The sequence below is a fragment of the Jatropha curcas genome, chromosome 11 (assembly GCF_041381405.1).
Source record: "Jatropha curcas cultivar XTBG-Jc1 chromosome 11, XTBG_Jcur_1.0, whole genome shotgun sequence".
NCBI lineage: Eukaryota > Viridiplantae > Streptophyta > Magnoliopsida > Malpighiales > Euphorbiaceae > Jatropha > Jatropha curcas.
In genome coordinates, this window is record NC_143161.1 from 2,856,183 (window position 1) to 2,875,595 (window position 19,413).

The 19,413-nt window shown below is 33.3% G+C and overlaps 1 protein-coding gene across 1 annotated transcript; it reads left to right on the forward strand.

The window, feature by feature from the left end:
- The first annotated feature begins 11,322 nt into the window (after positions 1-11,322).
- Positions 11,323-17,477, forward strand: ABCB9 (P-glycoprotein 9). Its single transcript, XM_012237056.4, has 12 exons — positions 11,323-11,866; positions 12,464-12,518; positions 12,884-13,059; positions 13,192-13,413; positions 13,511-13,749; positions 13,831-14,356; positions 14,580-14,853; positions 14,931-15,579; positions 15,692-15,920; positions 16,000-16,266; positions 16,355-16,618; positions 16,729-17,477. The coding sequence occupies exons 1-12, from the start codon at positions 11,606-11,608 to the stop codon at positions 17,371-17,373; spliced, it is 3,807 nt and encodes a 1,268-aa protein (XP_012092446.1). The 5' UTR covers positions 11,323-11,605; the 3' UTR covers positions 17,374-17,477.
- The last annotated feature ends 1,936 nt before the right edge of the window (positions 17,478-19,413 follow it).

A 19,413-nucleotide genomic window follows, 5' to 3' on the forward strand; every position in this document is an offset into this window, starting at 1 on the left:
ATAGTTGCTGCGTTGGTTGTTTGGTGAAAAATAATTATTTGTGTATTTAATAAGAAAATTTTTTTTTTTTTTACATGATATAAGAAAAATATTTATGATCATTATTGAAATTTAATTTTCATTATCTTATGGAGTTTTTTTTTAGATATTATGGTGTTTTATGTTGGTAAATCAATAAATATTTTATTACCATAAAAAAGTTATATCGATGAAAATGAACTTTATTTTTAAATAATTTTTTCAAAAATCATTTATTCAAGATAAAACAGCACTAATTCGCACAAAATAAAAAATTAATTATTAGCCTCAACGTAAATAAGGAATTACATTTGAAGTAATTTTTTTATGACAAGCACATAATATTAATCTAAAAATTTTTTAAATATTGCTTGCATTAGCCTTTCGACTATTTGAATTTAAATTGCTTTAAAGTATAATTATTAAATAACTTTATATATTAAATTAGAGATTGATTGTCCAAACATACGTAAAGAGTTAGTATATTATCAGTAACAAGCAACTGAGAAAGCTTTTTTTTTTTTTTTTTGGGTAAGAAGAGAAATCATTTTTCTTACTAAAAGCAAAAGCAAATCGTTTCATGTTAGAAAGAAACATGGGTGTTACTATTTTTAATAGCAAAGACAAAGGCAACAAGAGTACATGTACCTTCCTTTTTCATGGAGGTTCTGGTAGTGACAAAAGGGATCCTTCTATATCTAATTATTGAAAATTAGGTCATAAACAGTTCTTTTTTTATGGATTTTTAAAGCATGGTTGCAGCTTTCAATCACTTCATTTGACAAATATCTTCTTTTTATCAAGTTAAAGTAACCGAAATTTATTGATGTCTTTTTTTATCTTTAATAAATTCTATAAGGTAAGAAGCAAGGAATCAAGACTAATTTTGTCTTAATGTTAAGATTTTTTTTTTTTTTTTTTTTTGAAAGGGAAAACCCATTAATGTTAAGAATTAATTGTTAGTACTAACTTTTGTTTTTTAATTCACTGAGAGGCTTGATGGACTAAAATAACTGCGGGCTATATAATAGAGGTAATGTTTTTTGGACCCATCAAATTACACGAGACAGTTCATTCCTTATATAATTGAGAAAATCAATTAGACCAAACCGGATTAGCTCATCAATACTAGCCCTTTACTCAGAAAGGAGGGAAATGAAAATATTGGACGAAAGGGAATAATAGACGAAAATCGTAAGGAATTGTTAATTTTATGTCACGACCCGTCTCTATGGGCCAGACCGGCACTAGGGCCCAGGTAAGCTTAAGGCCCCCGAGGCCCGTAGTAAGCCTAAATCACTAATATCTATGATTTCAATATAATATTTAAAACATTCAGCCTATATTTATAGAAAAATAAATCTCAAGATTCTATTAAATTTCGGCCCAAATTTATCAGTTACAACATTTCCACAGATCGGACCCAATTAACAATGCATCACATTTATAATAATAAACGATTAAAAGTATACAAATCCTACAACTGCGGAGTCACTAACTGTTAGTATACATAGCAAAATAATTATGGAACTAGGAAAAATTCTTTATTGCCCTACGCCGAAGAAACATAGCCTAAATCCGATTAAAGGAAAAACCTACTTCCTGAAAAATCAAACAAGACATGTGAGTTTTCTAAGGAGTAATAATTATTGCACAACACACGCAGTCACACAAATGTGTACACATATTAATCTAGTCATCCGACTAGTTATATGCTCACTCAGCCAGTCACACAAATGGCATATCACCAGCACTCACAATCATAAACATCTTCATATAATCACATCACGTGGAAATTAGTCAGTGGCGCCACCTGAAACCCCAACGAGCCGTCCTCACACATGGCTCGCCCTCTCATACATGTGCACCAGGGAGCCGATCCCCCATACGGCCAACTGGTCTAATCCTCACTGACCAGTCCTCTCATTGTATTTCCATTCTCTCTTTTCTTTTCCATACCAACAGGAGGCAACCCGGTGGTCTCCATCCAATCTAGATCATCAAGTGCTCACAACAGGAGGCCACCCTGCGGGCTACAATCAAATCTAGATTATCAGGTGCGCAACAACAAGAGGCCATCCTGTGGTTCTATATAACCCATATCATCAGGTGCACACGGGGGCGCCGATCTCCCATTTTCCCGGCCGACGGTCAAATATCATATCATAATCAGGATCCATATCACAGACCGTCCTCACAAACCCATGGTGGTCCACTTCATCCCAATTCCACACAAACAAGGCATAGTATATTCATAGCACAAGTAATCAAACATTTCAATTAAATGCAGACATATTAATCAATTAGACATCGTAATGCGATGCACAATTAAACATCCAAAATTAATGCAAATAAATAAATAAATAAATAAATAGCATTAACAATAAACAACAATAATAATATAAATAACAATAATAACAATAATAATGAGAATAAATAAATAAAGATGTGAATGATTAAATGAATAATAAAGACAATAACTAATCAGAGCCCTATATTTATTATGTACCAAATCATAGAACTAATCTAAATAAGACTTATTAATTATGTTATTAATCAAAATTTATCTAAGTTCTATCGAAATTTCGGCAGCACCTCCCCTAAAAATTGGACTATCTACCTGCTCAGATATCGCAATATTATCATATCTTTATCAATCATTGCACACAGCCCATCCGTCGGGCAATCAATCAATTTAAAATCCCATCCTCCTTCCAAAACAACAATACTCATACAAGATTATTTGTTAAGTCATAAGCCGACCAAACTAAAAACTTATGGTAATTAAATTGTTAAGCTGTTAAAACTCATTTTTAACAGTAACTATTTATAACTACTATTTATTTAGATTCGATCATCTAATTATCTAACTAATTAGTTCCGATTCGTCCTTCACGTTTCGATTTATGACAATTATTCCAAAATGACTTATGTCCTAGATTTTCAACATTAAATATATTTAGCTAGGTTGAATAGTGATTTTTAAATTATATACTCAACCTAATATAATCACAATTTCTAACAAGTGAATCCTAAGTTCGAATTCTCCTATAAATCCCCCAATTAAATTCACAAGCTTCCAACCTAATATATTTACAAAAGACCATAACTGTCTATATATATTTAAACTATTCCAATAACCTAACTTCTTATTATTCAATTCAATTTATTTAATAACTCAATTAAATTCGTTACTCAATTAATTCTTTATATACAAAAATTAAGAGTTGAATCTTAGAACGTACCAATTGAGAATCGGGCAACGATTCCGTGATCAGCGTGAAGAGAGGAACATTCTGTCTCTCGGGGCCTCGCCGGAGTGTCGCCGGCCGGTCACCGGACCGCCGCCGCCCGCCGCCGTGCACGGTGGCCGAAAAGTCGCGAGTGTCCAGAAAGTTGCAGGGTTACAACCACCCGACTCCAATTTTTGTGAGGATTCCAAATCTACAATCGGTTTGTTGAACTAGTGGCTCGTTTGGCCGAAACAAGCCCGACAGTCCCTTCCTTGCCGGCGGCCATGGTGTTTTCGATTTCTTCCACTAAAACCGTCGCTTCTTGGATGGAAAACGTTCACACAGGATGGAGGAGTCGATCGGAGCTCACCTTGAAGCTTCACGTCGCCGGAATCGCTCGATCTCGCCGGAGTTGCAGCTGCGTCGCGAAGAAGTTGAGGAAGCCATATCCGCGCCACTGAAGGTTCGATCGGAGCGAGGGAAGACTGGAATCGTGCCCAGTATCGCCAAAGGAATCGATCGCCACTTCATTCTTGTCGAACGGTGGCCGGAAGCGAAAAGGAAAGGGAAGAGGAGGGGCTGTCGCGCGTGCCAGGAAGAAGAAGGGGAAGAAGAAAGAAAAGAGAAAGAAAGGCGATTCTAGAAGAATCTGGGTCATTTCGGTTCGATTCGAACCGGTTTGATTCAATTCAGCGATTTAGCTCGATTTTGTTTTGTTATCTGGTTTTTTTTTTTTTTTTTTTCTTGGTTTTTAGGTTATTCGTGTGGTTTCGAAAATTAATTTGATTTCTGGGTCCGGTTCGATTTATTTTTAATTATTTTACTTAGGTTCCTTAACTTTTTCTCCATTTACTCAATAAAAATTAAAAATATTAATAGTAATGATATTTGATTTTGGGTTAATTAATTTATATATATTCATAATAGATTAAATTGCTGGAGTTTCATATTATTTCTTGAAAATTTTAACTGTTTTCAAATCGAAACTTCTGATGATATATTTGGGCTTAGGCCCAACTCGCAAACCTGGGCTCGATTTGGGATTTTTATTCTAATTGTAGCCCACACGATCAAAATTTCTGATTTTTGATTTAATAAAAATTCAAAGGTTTCGAAAATAAAAATTCGGGGTGTTTCAATCTCCCCCCCTTAAGACAATTCGTCCTCGAATTGGAATCTAGTAGGAGAAAGTAAGAATAGACACATAGGGAATTTCAAAGTCATAAGAAATTACTTCCAATACCAAGGACACAGCTCAAGAGTGAAGAATATGAACCGAGGAAAGAAAAGGGTCAGGTATTCTAATTGTAATTCGATCGCCAACCATCCTATTTAGTGTCACCTGGCTGAAGTTTATGAGAACCTTAAGCTTATTACCTAAGTTTCCAATTACTATCTTCAGACAGCTACTGAAATCTTGAGAAAGTCTTTCTTTGAATAAAATTTTTATCTTAAAACCGGTTTAGCAGTAAGTTGCACATTTATATGTGTAGAGATATATATATATTCAAGATTATATAATTCATTTGAAAATTTAAACATTCCTTCATGAAAACCAAGCATATAATCTTACAAAGAGCGATTAATTGAAATTTGATTTTATTTATAGTGATAAAAATTATCTCATTTAATTTACATATATACTTACTAAAACTCTTATTGGGCAAAAATTCGAAAACTTATTACTTTAATTCAAAACTTTAAGAAAAATCGTTTGCGACTTCCGTTGTCTATTATATCATATGGCACTTCGAAATAATTGTCTTTGTTTCTCATCTATACAAATTCGATTGTCCCCATAATATCTTTACTATAGATTCGTTCATTTGTTATACAGCTCTTTCATCACTACATCCCTTAGCTATCTCACTCCTATAAAAATTTTCACTCCTTCCACTTAACCATCAATTTCTCTTTCCAGCGCTTATTCCTTATGTCGCCTTAATAATCATCACGAAAATTTAACTTTCATAATAATATCTCTTAGTAATTTGCATTTCCATTCACAACCTAAATCTCATTTGATAACCTTCCATTCTACTAATGTTGCCTATTAATTTGTTAAGGATAAGAGAGTATTCTTATTAATTATTTTGTCTACTAATCATCATTAATCGCGATCTATCTAACCACCAATAATTCAACTTAGCATTTATCACCTATCTTAAATATTCACCTTTATCTAATACCTATCAACACAGATTTTTTTTTTTTTTTAATTATTTATCACGACATAATTTAATTTAAAATCAAAATGGGGCGTCGAATTTAAATATCAAGTAAATAAAAGATAAAAATATAATAATAAAAAGGTTTATATTTTTGAATAAACTCTAAAGAAATTCAGTAGTTGAGCTAAATATTTGATCAGATATTCCTAGTTACCTTAAGATTACTTCCTATGTGTATAAATCTGTTCCACCAATGACAATCCTCTTATACTCTACACACTCATACTTCCCGATAGGAATAGAGATCACATGAAAGGTAGTGTATTGGGTGATCAGGCCAATCCACTACCGTCCAGGTACTACTCTATTCCCTCACCTAAAGTTTGCTACCAACTCTGGCCCTTATAGGTATTGCGATGGGTTCATCCTATTGTCCACTACTTTCACTCTAATCCTCAATTACTTCTTTCTATGGACCATTGGTTTACACAACAGGTATGGATCTTTCCTTCATAGGGTTCAGTGCGTCCACCCTCCCTAAGAAGGAAATTCCCAAGCTTCTTTCCTTATGTTGGTTACGGCCGATCCCAACATAAAGAAATTTCCTATACTCCGCAGTTGTGTCCTAGAACCCTAACCTAAGCTCTGATACCAACTTTGTCACGACCCGTCTCTATGGGCCAGACCGGCACTAGGGCCCAGGTAAGCTTAAGGCCCCCGAGGCCCGTAGTAAGCCTAAATCACTAATATCTATGATTTCAATATAATATTTAAAACATTCAGCCTATATTTATAGAAAAATAAATCTCAAGATTCTATTAAATTTCGGCCCAAATTTATCAGTTACAACATTTCCACAGATCGGACCCAATTAACAATGCATCACATTTATAATAATAAACGATTAAAAGTATACAAATCCTACAACTGCGGAGTCACTAACTGTTAGTATACATAGCAAAATAATTATGGAACTAGGAAAAATTCTTTATTGCCCTACGCCGAAGAAACATAGCCTAAATCCGATTAAAGGAAAAACCTACTTCCTGAAAAATCAAACAAGACATGTGAGTTTTCTAAGGAGTAATAATTATTGCACAACACACGCAGTCACACAAATGTGTACACATATTAATCTAGTCATCCGACTAGTTATATGCTCACTCAGCCAGTCACACAAATGGCATATCACCAGCACTCACAATCATAAACATCTTCATATAATCACATCACGTGGAAATTAGTCAGTGGCGCCACCTGAAACCCCAACGAGCCGTCCTCACACATGGCTCGCCCTCTCATACATGTGCACCAGGGAGCCGATCCCCCATACGGCCAACTGGTCTAATCCTCACTGACCAGTCCTCTCATTGTATTTCCATTCTCTCTTTTCTTTTCCATACCAACAGGAGGCAACCCGGTGGTCTCCATCCAATCTAGATCATCAAGTGCTCACAACAGGAGGCCACCCTGCGGGCTACAATCAAATCTAGATTATCAGGTGCGCAACAACAAGAGGCCATCCTGTGGTTCTATATAACCCATATCATCAGGTGCACACGGGGGCGCCGATCTCCCATTTTCCCGGCCGACGGTCAAATATCATATCATAATCAGGATCCATATCACAGACCGTCCTCACAAACCCATGGTGGTCCACTTCATCCCAATTCCACACAAACAAGGCATAGTATATTCATAGCACAAGTAATCAAACATTTCAATTAAATGCAGACATATTAATCAATTAGACATCGTAATGCGATGCACAATTAAACATCCAAAATTAATGCAAATAAATAAATAAATAAATAAATAGCATTAACAATAAACAACAATAATAATATAAATAACAATAATAACAATAATAATGAGAATAAATAAATAAAGATGTGAATGATTAAATGAATAATAAAGACAATAACTAATCAGAGCCCTATATTTATTATGTACCAAATCATAGAACTAATCTAAATAAGACTTATTAATTATGTTATTAATCAAAATTTATCTAAGTTCTATCGAAATTTCGGCAGCACCTCCCCTAAAAATTGGACTATCTACCTGCTCAGATATCGCAATATTATCATATCTTTATCAATCATTGCACACAGCCCATCCGTCGGGCAATCAATCAATTTAAAATCCCATCCTCCTTCCAAAACAACAATACTCATACAAGATTATTTGTTAAGTCATAAGCCGACCAAACTAAAAACTTATGGTAATTAAATTGTTAAGCTGTTAAAACTCATTTTTAACAGTAACTATTTATAACTACTATTTATTTAGATTCGATCATCTAATTATCTAACTAATTAGTTCCGATTCGTCCTTCACGTTTCGATTTATGACAATTATTCCAAAATGACTTATGTCCTAGATTTTCAACATTAAATATATTTAGCTAGGTTGAATAGTGATTTTTAAATTATATACTCAACCTAATATAATCACAATTTCTAACAAGTGAATCCTAAGTTCGAATTCTCCTATAAATCCCCCAATTAAATTCACAAGCTTCCAACCTAATATATTTACAAAAGACCATAACTGTCTATATATATTTAAACTATTCCAATAACCTAACTTCTTATTATTCAATTCAATTTATTTAATAACTCAATTAAATTCGTTACTCAATTAATTCTTTATATACAAAAATTAAGAGTTGAATCTTAGAACGTACCAATTGAGAATCGGGCAACGATTCCGTGATCAGCGTGAAGAGAGGAACATTCTGTCTCTCGGGGCCTCGCCGGAGTGTCGCCGGCCGGTCACCGGACCGCCGCCGCCCGCCGCCGTGCACGGTGGCCGAAAAGTCGCGAGTGTCCAGAAAGTTGCAGGGTTACAACCACCCGACTCCAATTTTTGTGAGGATTCCAAATCTACAATCGGTTTGTTGAACTAGTGGCTCGTTTGGCCGAAACAAGCCCGACAGTCCCTTCCTTGCCGGCGGCCATGGTGTTTTCGATTTCTTCCACTAAAACCGTCGCTTCTTGGATGGAAAACGTTCACACAGGATGGAGGAGTCGATCGGAGCTCACCTTGAAGCTTCACGTCGCCGGAATCGCTCGATCTCGCCGGAGTTGCAGCTGCGTCGCGAAGAAGTTGAGGAAGCCATATCCGCGCCACTGAAGGTTCGATCGGAGCGAGGGAAGACTGGAATCGTGCCCAGTATCGCCAAAGGAATCGATCGCCACTTCATTCTTGTCGAACGGTGGCCGGAAGCGAAAAGGAAAGGGAAGAGGAGGGGCTGTCGCGCGTGCCAGGAAGAAGAAGGGGAAGAAGAAAGAAAAGAGAAAGAAAGGCGATTCTAGAAGAATCTGGGTCATTTCGGTTCGATTCGAACCGGTTTGATTCAATTCAGCGATTTAGCTCGATTTTGTTTTGTTATCTGGTTTTTTTTTTTTTTTTTTTCTTGGTTTTTAGGTTATTCGTGTGGTTTCGAAAATTAATTTGATTTCTGGGTCCGGTTCGATTTATTTTTAATTATTTTACTTAGGTTCCTTAACTTTTTCTCCATTTACTCAATAAAAATTAAAAATATTAATAGTAATGATATTTGATTTTGGGTTAATTAATTTATATATATTCATAATAGATTAAATTGCTGGAGTTTCATATTATTTCTTGAAAATTTTAACTGTTTTCAAATCGAAACTTCTGATGATATATTTGGGCTTAGGCCCAACTCGCAAACCTGGGCTCGATTTGGGATTTTTATTCTAATTGTAGCCCACACGATCAAAATTTCTGATTTTTGATTTAATAAAAATTCAAAGGTTTCGAAAATAAAAATTCGGGGTGTTTCATTTTATTTCCATATTTATTTTTTACTCTTGCATTTGGATATAATGAATGAAAGAAAATTTTTTTTTTCTTTTGTTTGGAAAAGAGCAAAATTTTAGGTAAAAGAAAATGTTATTACTAAAAATTGACAATTATATCTTCATTTGAATAATAAGGTATTTAAGAAAGGGTTAAAGTTTGTTAATTAACTTGGGACATTTGAGTAATTTAATAAAAATTAGTAAAATTCTCACTTTTCTCCGTTATTTTCTTTCCAAATCAGAGAAATTCAAAATATGTGAATCTGAGTGGAAAATAAATGAAATATTTTTTTCAATATTTTCCTCCTCTTTTCCAAGAAAGGAAATATATATTTCCCTATATATTTTCCATAGTTATTTTCCTTCACTCAAAAAAAAAACAAAAAGTACTCCCCATCCAAACAAAGGGCAAGAGTGAAAACTAATTTTTCTTTATGAAATTTTAAATTCAAACATAAATTATTTATTTTTGTTAGTTGGCGAAGATGAATTTTAATTCCTTGAACACCACATCAACCTTTCACTATATATAATTTCTCAAAAAAAAAAAAAAAAAAAAAAAAAAAAAAAAAAAAAAACCTTTCACTGTATATTTGTAATTTTAAAATAAAAATATTAGAGCAAATATAAAGAAATCAATATGAAAATAAAAAATGAAATTGTATTTATTTCAATAATAGAATTAAATTGTATTATTTATTTTAATAATAGTATATCCAGCTCATATACCAAACCAATTTATTAGAAAATTTATATCTTTTTATTAAAAAGTAATAAAAGGTGTCACCCCCAAATATATAAGGTTTGAAATATTGACGATTGCATACTTGAAATCGAGTATATCATCGGAAAATTTATAGTTTTTTATGTCATTCTTCAATAAAAAAAAAAAAAAAAAACAACAAATCGAGTCGTGATTTATATCCAAGAGTTGTTTAAAATTTGAATTATGAAATTACAAAACATAAATTTTTTTATCAATACTTCGAAATAAATAAATATTTATATACATTCTACTAATTTTTTATCGGTATCAGGTTCAATAAATTACCAACAAAATGTTAGACGGTGAGAATACAAATTCAATTTTAGGAAGCTAGTTTGAAATTCTAATAAATTCAAATGATGTGATTGCTTCAAATATTAAAAACTAATTGTGTTTTATGAAACTTTTATTATATTATTGCTTTAAAAAAATTGCCATTTATATGTAGAAATATAAAAGCTTAAGCCTATTGTTTTATATGGTAAATTGTTGGAAGCTTAATTTGCTAAGTTGGAATTAAATTTTGTTTTTTTTTAAAGAAAGTTCATTTTAATGTAATATATATATATATATATAGTCTTTTCATATTTCTTTAAATGACTAATTGGAGAAAAAAAAATAAAGGTTTCAAAATAATATATATATATTAATATATAAATAGTCGTTAAATTCGATTTTCAAATAGAATTCTAATAACACTTTAAAAATATGATTAAAGTTTAAAAGTAAGTAGATTAAATTTGAATTTGTTAAATTCGATTTCAAATGGAATTCTAATATGAATATAACATTTCAAAATTTTTTATTATTACTTTTTAAATTTAGAAAGTATCCGATCAATATATAAAAAAAAAGAAAAAAAACTAAATAATTTTGTTAAGAAAAGAGAAAAATAGGATACTGAAAAACAAAAAAAAAGCCTTCAATTTCCTTTTTATCGCTTTTGTCGTAGCTTTCATATAGATATATAGATATAAATAAATAGATTTCAAATAATATAATTAGATAGGGGCATGTGGCCTCGTTTTATTTCTAATAATCAGAGTTAAAAAAAATAAGTATTAAGAAAAAAAAAGACAAATAAAAACGTGATAGAAATTAAAAATATATTTTTTTTATAGGTGTGTGTAATTTTAATAATGTTCTTCTAGAATAAAAAGAAAAATTCAGTAACATTCTCCTGATAAAGTCCTAGCCTGTCCGTAGCAGAGTAGCAGTTGTCAACTTTACAACCAAAACCCAAAAATAGTTAATTCAGCTATTCAAATGCTCACAGTTGACAGAAAAAGATTTATTACCCAAAAAAAAAAAAAAAAAAAAAAAATTAACAACGAAAGACCCATAATGGCATAATCAATGTCATTCTTTCTGTAACTCGTAACTGACGCATGTATGCATTTTATATATAAACAGCAGGAGCTATACCATTTCGCCTCTATCTCTCGTTCTCTTCTTTCCCCGTCTCTCTCACTTCTCTGCTACTTTAATCTGTCTTAAGTTCATAGTTTTGCATTAACTTGATTATTGGATTTTTTGTTTTTTCAAAATCCAATAAACCAATAATTAGTGGATTCTTTTGAAGCCATGAAAGGTAACCAAGAAAAATCATCAGAAAATCAAGATGGAGAAAAAAGAGCCTTTAACCCCCCACCAGAGAATCAGAAAGTTCCAATCTTGAAGCTTTTCTCTTTCGCAGACAGGCTCGATGTGGCTTTGATGATTATTGGCAGTGTCTGTGCCATTGGCAATGGGCTTGCTCAGCCTCTGATGAGTCTCATATTTGGCCAGCTTATCAATTCCTTTGGCACAGCCAACCAATCCAATGTTGTGGATCAAGTGTCGAAGGTGCAAATCTTGATTTTCTTGACAGTTTCTTATCTTATTTTCTTTCTTTAATTTATCAACAATGGGATTGGATTAATCTTAACCTTGTTTGTTAATGAATATTGCACTTGTATGTCAGTTTCTATTTGTTTTCTTTTTTCTTTTTCACTTTTATTTTGTAGGTTATATTTTTATTTTATAATTTAGTTCAAGAAACGTTTGGTGTATTGTTTGTATACTTGTAAGTTAGGAAATGGAGTTAATTATTTCTTTGTTTCAAAGATACCCATAGAGTTTTTTTAAGAAAATGTCAAGTCAATAGCTTTTATTTTCAATTGTCAAGTTTGACTGTGATTTGTTTGGGATTGCCTTATAAAGAAAATGTAAATCCTTTATTTGTTGGCTTTTTCCATTAAAAGGCCAATAATAATAACTGGTTAATTGAGAACAACTTATTACTTAATTAGCACTTTAATTACATTGATTTCATAGAATTTTTTTATTCTAATTAACCTGAAACTTGTATTAATTAAATAGTAATTAATATAAGACCAAAATAGATATTTCCTTGTTGGAAAATAAATATGATTAATATGATTTAACTTGTATAATCTTCAGATGGCAATAAAGCTGGTCTACTTGGCTGTTGGTGCAGGCGCCGCATCATTATTACGTAAGGCAGACTTCTCTTTTCTTTCCAGCATGATTGCATTTACTTGATAGTTGCATTTGAAGCTTAACACCCTGTTCGGAAACAGTTTATTAGCAAGCTATATAGCTTTTATAACAGTTAACTAATGTTGCGGAACATACCTTAACTTGCAAATGTATTCAAAACTTTGGTTTTTCAAATTACAACAGTATTTTGCTTAATTAAGATGTGTAAATATGCTTGAAGTGAACTATAATCATCTGAAACGCTAATAGGGCCACTCTTTTGGTTGCCAATATGAATGTTTGTATTTTATGCATGCATTTAAATTTAATATCTATTTTAATTCCAATGTCACATGACTGACGAGTGAATAATGGTTGCAGAGGTTTCATGTTGGATGGTGACCGGAGAAAGACAATCTGCTCGCATTCGAAGTCTGTACTTGAAAACAATATTAAGACAGGACATTGGCTTTTTTGATACTGAAACAACAACCGGTGAAGTGATTGGAAGAATGTCAGGTGACACGGTTCTCATTCAAGATGCCTTAGGTGAAAAGGTAATGTTGTTTTATATATTAGTACCATTATCATGTTCAGACATAATAATTTCTACAATAGGCTTTATTATAATGCACTTTCTTATCAAATATATAATTTGCTGGCTTTGAATTTTAACTTCACTTCAACAGGTTGGGAAGTTTATACAACTATTATCAACATTTTTCGGAGGCTTTATCATTGCTTTTGCACGAGGATGGCGTCTTGCACTAGCTCTAGCATGTTGTATTCCTCTTCTTGCAATAGTTGGAGGATTCATGGCACTGATCATGACAAAGATGTCGAGCCGTGGGCAAATTGCTTATGCAAATGCAGGAAATGTAGTAGAAGAAACAGTTGGAGCTATTAGAACGGTGAGGCTTAGAAATGAAAGGCATACATTGTATCCATTTATGAACTTCCTTTCATATTAATTTATCAATTTGTTTTTTTGGCTTTTTTTTTTTCAAGGTAGCATCCTTCACAGGGGAAAAGCATGCAATTCGGAAGTATAATGAAAAGTTGAAAATAGCATATGAATCTGCTGTTCATCAAGGGCTGGCATCAGGGTTAGGAATTGGAGCAATGATGCTTGTTATCTTTTCCACTTACGCACTTGCCATATGGTATGGATCCAGATTGATTATAAGCCATGGTTATAACGGTGGACAAGTCATTACTATTATTACATCAATCATGACAGGTGGAATGTAAGTGCTTGCATCGCAATCGATTTAGCAGAAATATATCTAGATTGTCATTTTATTTATTTGTTTACTTTAATGGAATAGGTCATTGGGTCAGACTTCTCCCTCCTTGAATGCATTTGCAGCAGGGCAAGCTGCAGCATATAAAATGTTAGAGACCATCAAACGAGTACCGAAAATAGATCCGTATGACACCAGTGGGATGGAATTGGAAGACTTTAAAGGAGATATTGAACTGAAAGATGTTCATTTCAGATATCCTGCCAGGCCTGATGTTCAGATCTTCTCTGGATTTTCAGTGAAAATTCCAAGTGGGAAAACTATAGCTTTAGTTGGTCAAAGCGGCAGTGGGAAATCAACTGTTATTAGCCTTGTTGAGAGATTCTATGATCCTGATTCCGGTGAAGTGCTTATAGACGGCATTAATTTAAAGAAGTTGAAGCTCAGTTGGATAAGACAGAAGATTGGGCTAGTTAGTCAGGAACCTATCTTGTTTGCAACAAGCATAAAGGAGAATATAGCATATGGCAAAGAAAATGCAACTGATCCGGAAATTAGAACTGCAGTTGAACTTGCCAATGCTGCTAAATTCATCGACAGAATGCCTCAGGTATCACTATTTTCTGTTGAAGAGCTCATGCCATTTAATTTAATATGTGCTTCTAACAATTAACAATATTTTCCTCATCTGTGCTCTTGATCTTGATCAAGTAGTCTACAGCAACATTGACCTCTATATTTCTTTTTAACTTAAGAATGCTTGATTCTCCTAAACAATTTTCCTTTCTGACACTTGGAGTGAGTAACTAGGATGCTTGCATTTGCATTTCCAGGGGCTTGATACAATGGTAGGTGACCATGGAACCCAGTTATCAGGAGGTCAAAAGCAAAGAATTGCTATTGCAAGGGCCATATTAAAAAATCCTAAAATTCTCCTTCTTGATGAAGCAACAAGTGCATTAGACGCAGAGTCTGAACGCATTGTCCAAAATGCACTAGACAATATTATGTGCAATAGGACAACTGTGGTTGTTGCACATCGTTTAACAACCATCAGAAATGCTGACATTATTGCTGTGGTGCATTTGGGCAAAATTGTGGAGCAAGGTAATCTTTAAACTCATTGCTTTTTATTCATCAAATCCATAGAACTTTCAAGTAACATTGGACTATTTCTATTGTAGGAAATCATGAGGAATTGATACAGAATCCAGAAGGAGCATACTCCCAGCTAATTCGCCTTCAAGAAGGAGCTAAAGAATCTGAACAGTCCCAACACTCAGATTCAGATGCTTCAGAAACCAGTCCGATAATTGATAGGTCAGGAAGCCAGAGACACTCTATGCAGAGATCAATAAGTAGAGTTTCATCAGGAAGCAGGCATTCTTTCACAATTAGTAGTGTAGGCTTAGGTGTCCCTGGTGATGTTAATATCCTTGAGATAGAAGACTGTGAAGAGGACAGTAAAGGAAAGAAGAAGGCTGAACAAGTTCCAATGAGACGACTTGCATATCTAAACAAGCCAGAATTGCCAATTCTTTTGCTCGGAACTTTAGCTGCAGTTGTTCATGGTGTAGTTTTCCCAATATTTGGCCTGTTAATATCAACAGCCATTAAAGTGTTCTATGAGCCTCCCAACAAGCTGCGAAAAGATTCTAAGTTCTGGGCTTTGGTATATGTGGGCATTGGTTTTGTTACTTTTATTGCTCTACCAGCACAGAACTACTTATTTGGAATTGCAGGGAGTAAATTGATTGAGCGAATTCGTTCCATGACATTTGAAAAGGTTGTGCACCAAGAAATCAGCTGGTTTGATGATCCTGCAAATTCTAGGTATGTTAAAAAGCTCCAAATTATTTATGACACAATCTTTTCGAGAAGAAAGAAAAAGAATAAAGAAAACAATGGTTGCTACTCTAACTGTGAATGCCTTATCATTTTCCAGTGGTGCTGTTGGAGCAAGATTGTCTACAGATGCCTCAACAGTTAGGAGTCTTGTTGGTGATACATTGGCCTTAATTGTGCAAAACATAGCGACTGTGACAGCAGCATTGCTTATAGCATTCACAGCCAATTGGATTCTAGCATTGATAATAGTTGCAATATCACCGTTGTTACTATTCCAAGGTTTTATTCAGGCAAGATTTACGAAGGGGTTCAGTGCAGATGCCAAGGTTAACTTTGCTCTGTAAATTTTGTATTTTCTGAAGCAAATTTGTGTTTATTTAGCTCTGATAGTTTAAATTTTTGCAGCTGATGTATGAAGAAGCAAGTCAAGTGGCAAATGATGCAGTAGGGAGCATTAGAACTGTTGCATCATTTTGTGCAGAGAAGAAGGTGATGGATTTGTACCACAACAAATGTAGTGGTCCTGTAAAACAAGGCATTAGGCTTGGAATTGTTAGTGGTGCTGGTTTTGGATTCTCATTCTTTGTTCTCTATTGCACAAACGCATTTTGTTTTTACATAGGATCTGTTCTTGTCCAACATGGAAAAGCAACTTTTTCAGAAGTTTTCAAGGTAAGATATGAACTGGCAACTCTTTCTATTTTCGCAATGCATTGTCACAGATAATATTAATCCAATTCTAACTTCAAACTTTTGTCAGGTTTTCTTTGCATTGACAATCGCAGCAATTGGGGTTTCCCAATCCAGTGGCTTGGCTCCAGATAAAAGCAAAGCCCAGGATTCAACAGCATCAATATTTGCCATTCTCGACAGAAAGTCAAAAATTGACTCGAGTAGCGACGAAGGCAGCACACTTACACATGTAAATGGTGAAATTGAGCTTAAACATGTCAGTTTCAAATACCCAACGAGACCTGACGTTCAAATTTTCCGCGACTTGTCCCTTATTATCCCCTCAGGAAAGGTACTTGTCTGGGATATTTAGTGCCTGAAAAAAAATTTGACTTAACAGTTTAACTATCATCTAGTCTTTATTCAAGTAATTTCCTCAGCTTCACATCTCTATATCTGCAGACAGTTGCTTTGGTCGGAGAAAGTGGCAGCGGGAAGTCAACAGTAGTTAGTCTTATAGAAAGATTTTATGATCCTGATTCTGGCACTGTACATTTAGACAATGTAGAAATCAAGAAACTTAAACTAGGTTGGCTAAGACAACAAATGGGATTAGTAGGACAAGAACCAATACTCTTCAACGAATCAATCCGTGCAAATATTGCTTATGGCAAGCAAGGAGATGTTAGTGAGGAAGAAATAATTGCAGCAACAGAAGCTGCTAACGCACATAGCTTCATTAGCTCATTGCCACATGGCTATGATACTTCTGTCGGAGAACGAGGGATCCAACTATCCGGTGGGCAAAAGCAAAGAATAGCCATCGCAAGGGCAATAATAAAGAATCCAAAAATTCTTTTGCTTGACGAGGCAACAAGTGCACTAGACGCAGAGTCAGAAAGGGTTGTACAAGATGCATTAGATAAAGTAATGGTGAATAGAACCACCGTGGTTGTTGCTCACCGCCTTGCAACTATTAAAGGTGCTGATATAATTGCTGTAGTCAAGAATGGAGTAGTTGCTGAGAAAGGAAGACATGACACACTCATGAAGATCACAAATGGAGCTTATGCTTCCTTGGTGTCACTTCACATGAGTGCATCGTAAGGGGAAAGGACAACTCATGCTTAGAGAGTTTTGAGTTATGTGAAAGGAAAATAATATATATGTTTCTGGAATTTTATTTCAATCATAGATTTTCCATTTTAGCATGAAGGCATGGAAAAGATGATATAGGCATAAAAAGGGTAAAGAAAAAATAGGCATCATTATTTTCCTTCCTGGAGCTTCTGTTTCCATATGCAATATGAGCACTACACAATTGTATGGAAAGCTTTCCAGTGAGAAAAGCTAAAACAAATGGCAGATGCGAGGGAAAAGTTTCTCTTGCGGTCATGAATGACAGGATGATAAAGTTTCTCGTTTTGCTGTTACAGAACAGAACATCAACGTTAAGAGTCATTGATGAATCGTGTGCTTCGAAGTTACCTATTACAGTAGATAGCAAGTATTTTGCAACTAAAAAGCTTGCTTAAAGATATACAAAAACTTATACCAGAACAAAGATTCTTAAGAAGAATTATCGAAATTGAGATGAACTTATCTTTTAGTTTAAACAAGAGTTTTAATTGGATGATACTAATCAACAAGCCTTCTATTTCCAATAAAAGAAATATTTAAATGCTACTAATCAACAACACAAACCTAACAAAAATTAACAAACTACAAACTAATCAACAAACAAGATATATATATCTTCAAGCTATCTTCAAGCTAACAACCATTTCTTCACATTATTTTTGGGAGTAATAATGTAATGAAATCATAGTATAACATTGCCGTTATGAGTATTAAAATAAGATATCTGAACCATCATTGTTTGGGACGGAGTGGATGAGATTCCTTCTCCTTTAATCAAATGTATCTGAAATTAAAATAAAGAAAATTGAATGATTTGTTATTTTAGGGCTTAATCTTTATTGAATTAAAAGTTAAAGGACTGGATATGGACAAATAAAAATTTAAACACCACATGGTAGAAGAGATTAAAAAATTAAAAAAAAAAATACAATGTCCCAAAATAATATTCCCCTTTAAGCTAAGTTACCAATCATATACAATTTCTCTTGCAACTTAATTTAATCTGAGGTCAAACAAATAATTGAGTTCTACATTATATTATATCTTCCAAAACAGAGCTATTTTTGATATCTTTGCTTTTTAAATTTACTGGAGCCAAACTCACAAAACCATAATAGACAAAGTATATTATATTATGTAATGAACTATAATTAGTGCATTTTATTAAATTTTAATTTCTTACAAAATTTTTAATTTTAGGATCGATAATCTATCTTTCATAATGCTATGTTCGGCGATAGGTTTTAATATAGCTTTTAGCATTTTGATTAAGTAACACTATTTTTATTAGTTACTTTTTTTTTTTATAATGTGAGTTCCACATCGATTATACTCGTTCTTTTTAATTAATTTCTTTTTTATCATTTAATTTTTTATTTATATAATATTAAAGTATACGTTATTATTAAACTAGAATAACTATAGTGTTAATTTATATTTACAATTTAACCTTGAAGATATTTATAATACTACTTCTTGTTTACTTAATTCTATTTTTATTTTTATATAATAAAATAATTTCAAAATAAAGTTTAATTCTATTTTTATTTTTATATAATAAAATAATTTCAAAATAAAGTTTAACTCAATTTCTATGCATGATCTTAACCGCCCTAATTTATAATTTATAAATGTAAATTCTCAAATAAATACAACTACCCAGCTAGTTTTATATATATACACATTCTCAAATAAATACAACTGCTAAACACCTAACGGCTACTAAACATCCAGCTAGTTTTATATACATATACAAGAAGAGCTACACCATTTCGCTCTCTCTCTCGTTCTCTTCTTTCTCCATCTCTCTCACTTCTATGCTACTGCCTTAAGTTCATAGTTTTGCATTAACTTGCCTATTGGATTTTGTGTTTTTCCAAAATCCAATAAACCAATAGTGGATTCTTTTGAAGCCATGAAAAGTAACGAAGAAAAATCATCAGAAAATCAAGATGGAGACGAAGGAGCCTTTAACCCACCACCAGAAAGTTCCAATCTTGAAGCTTT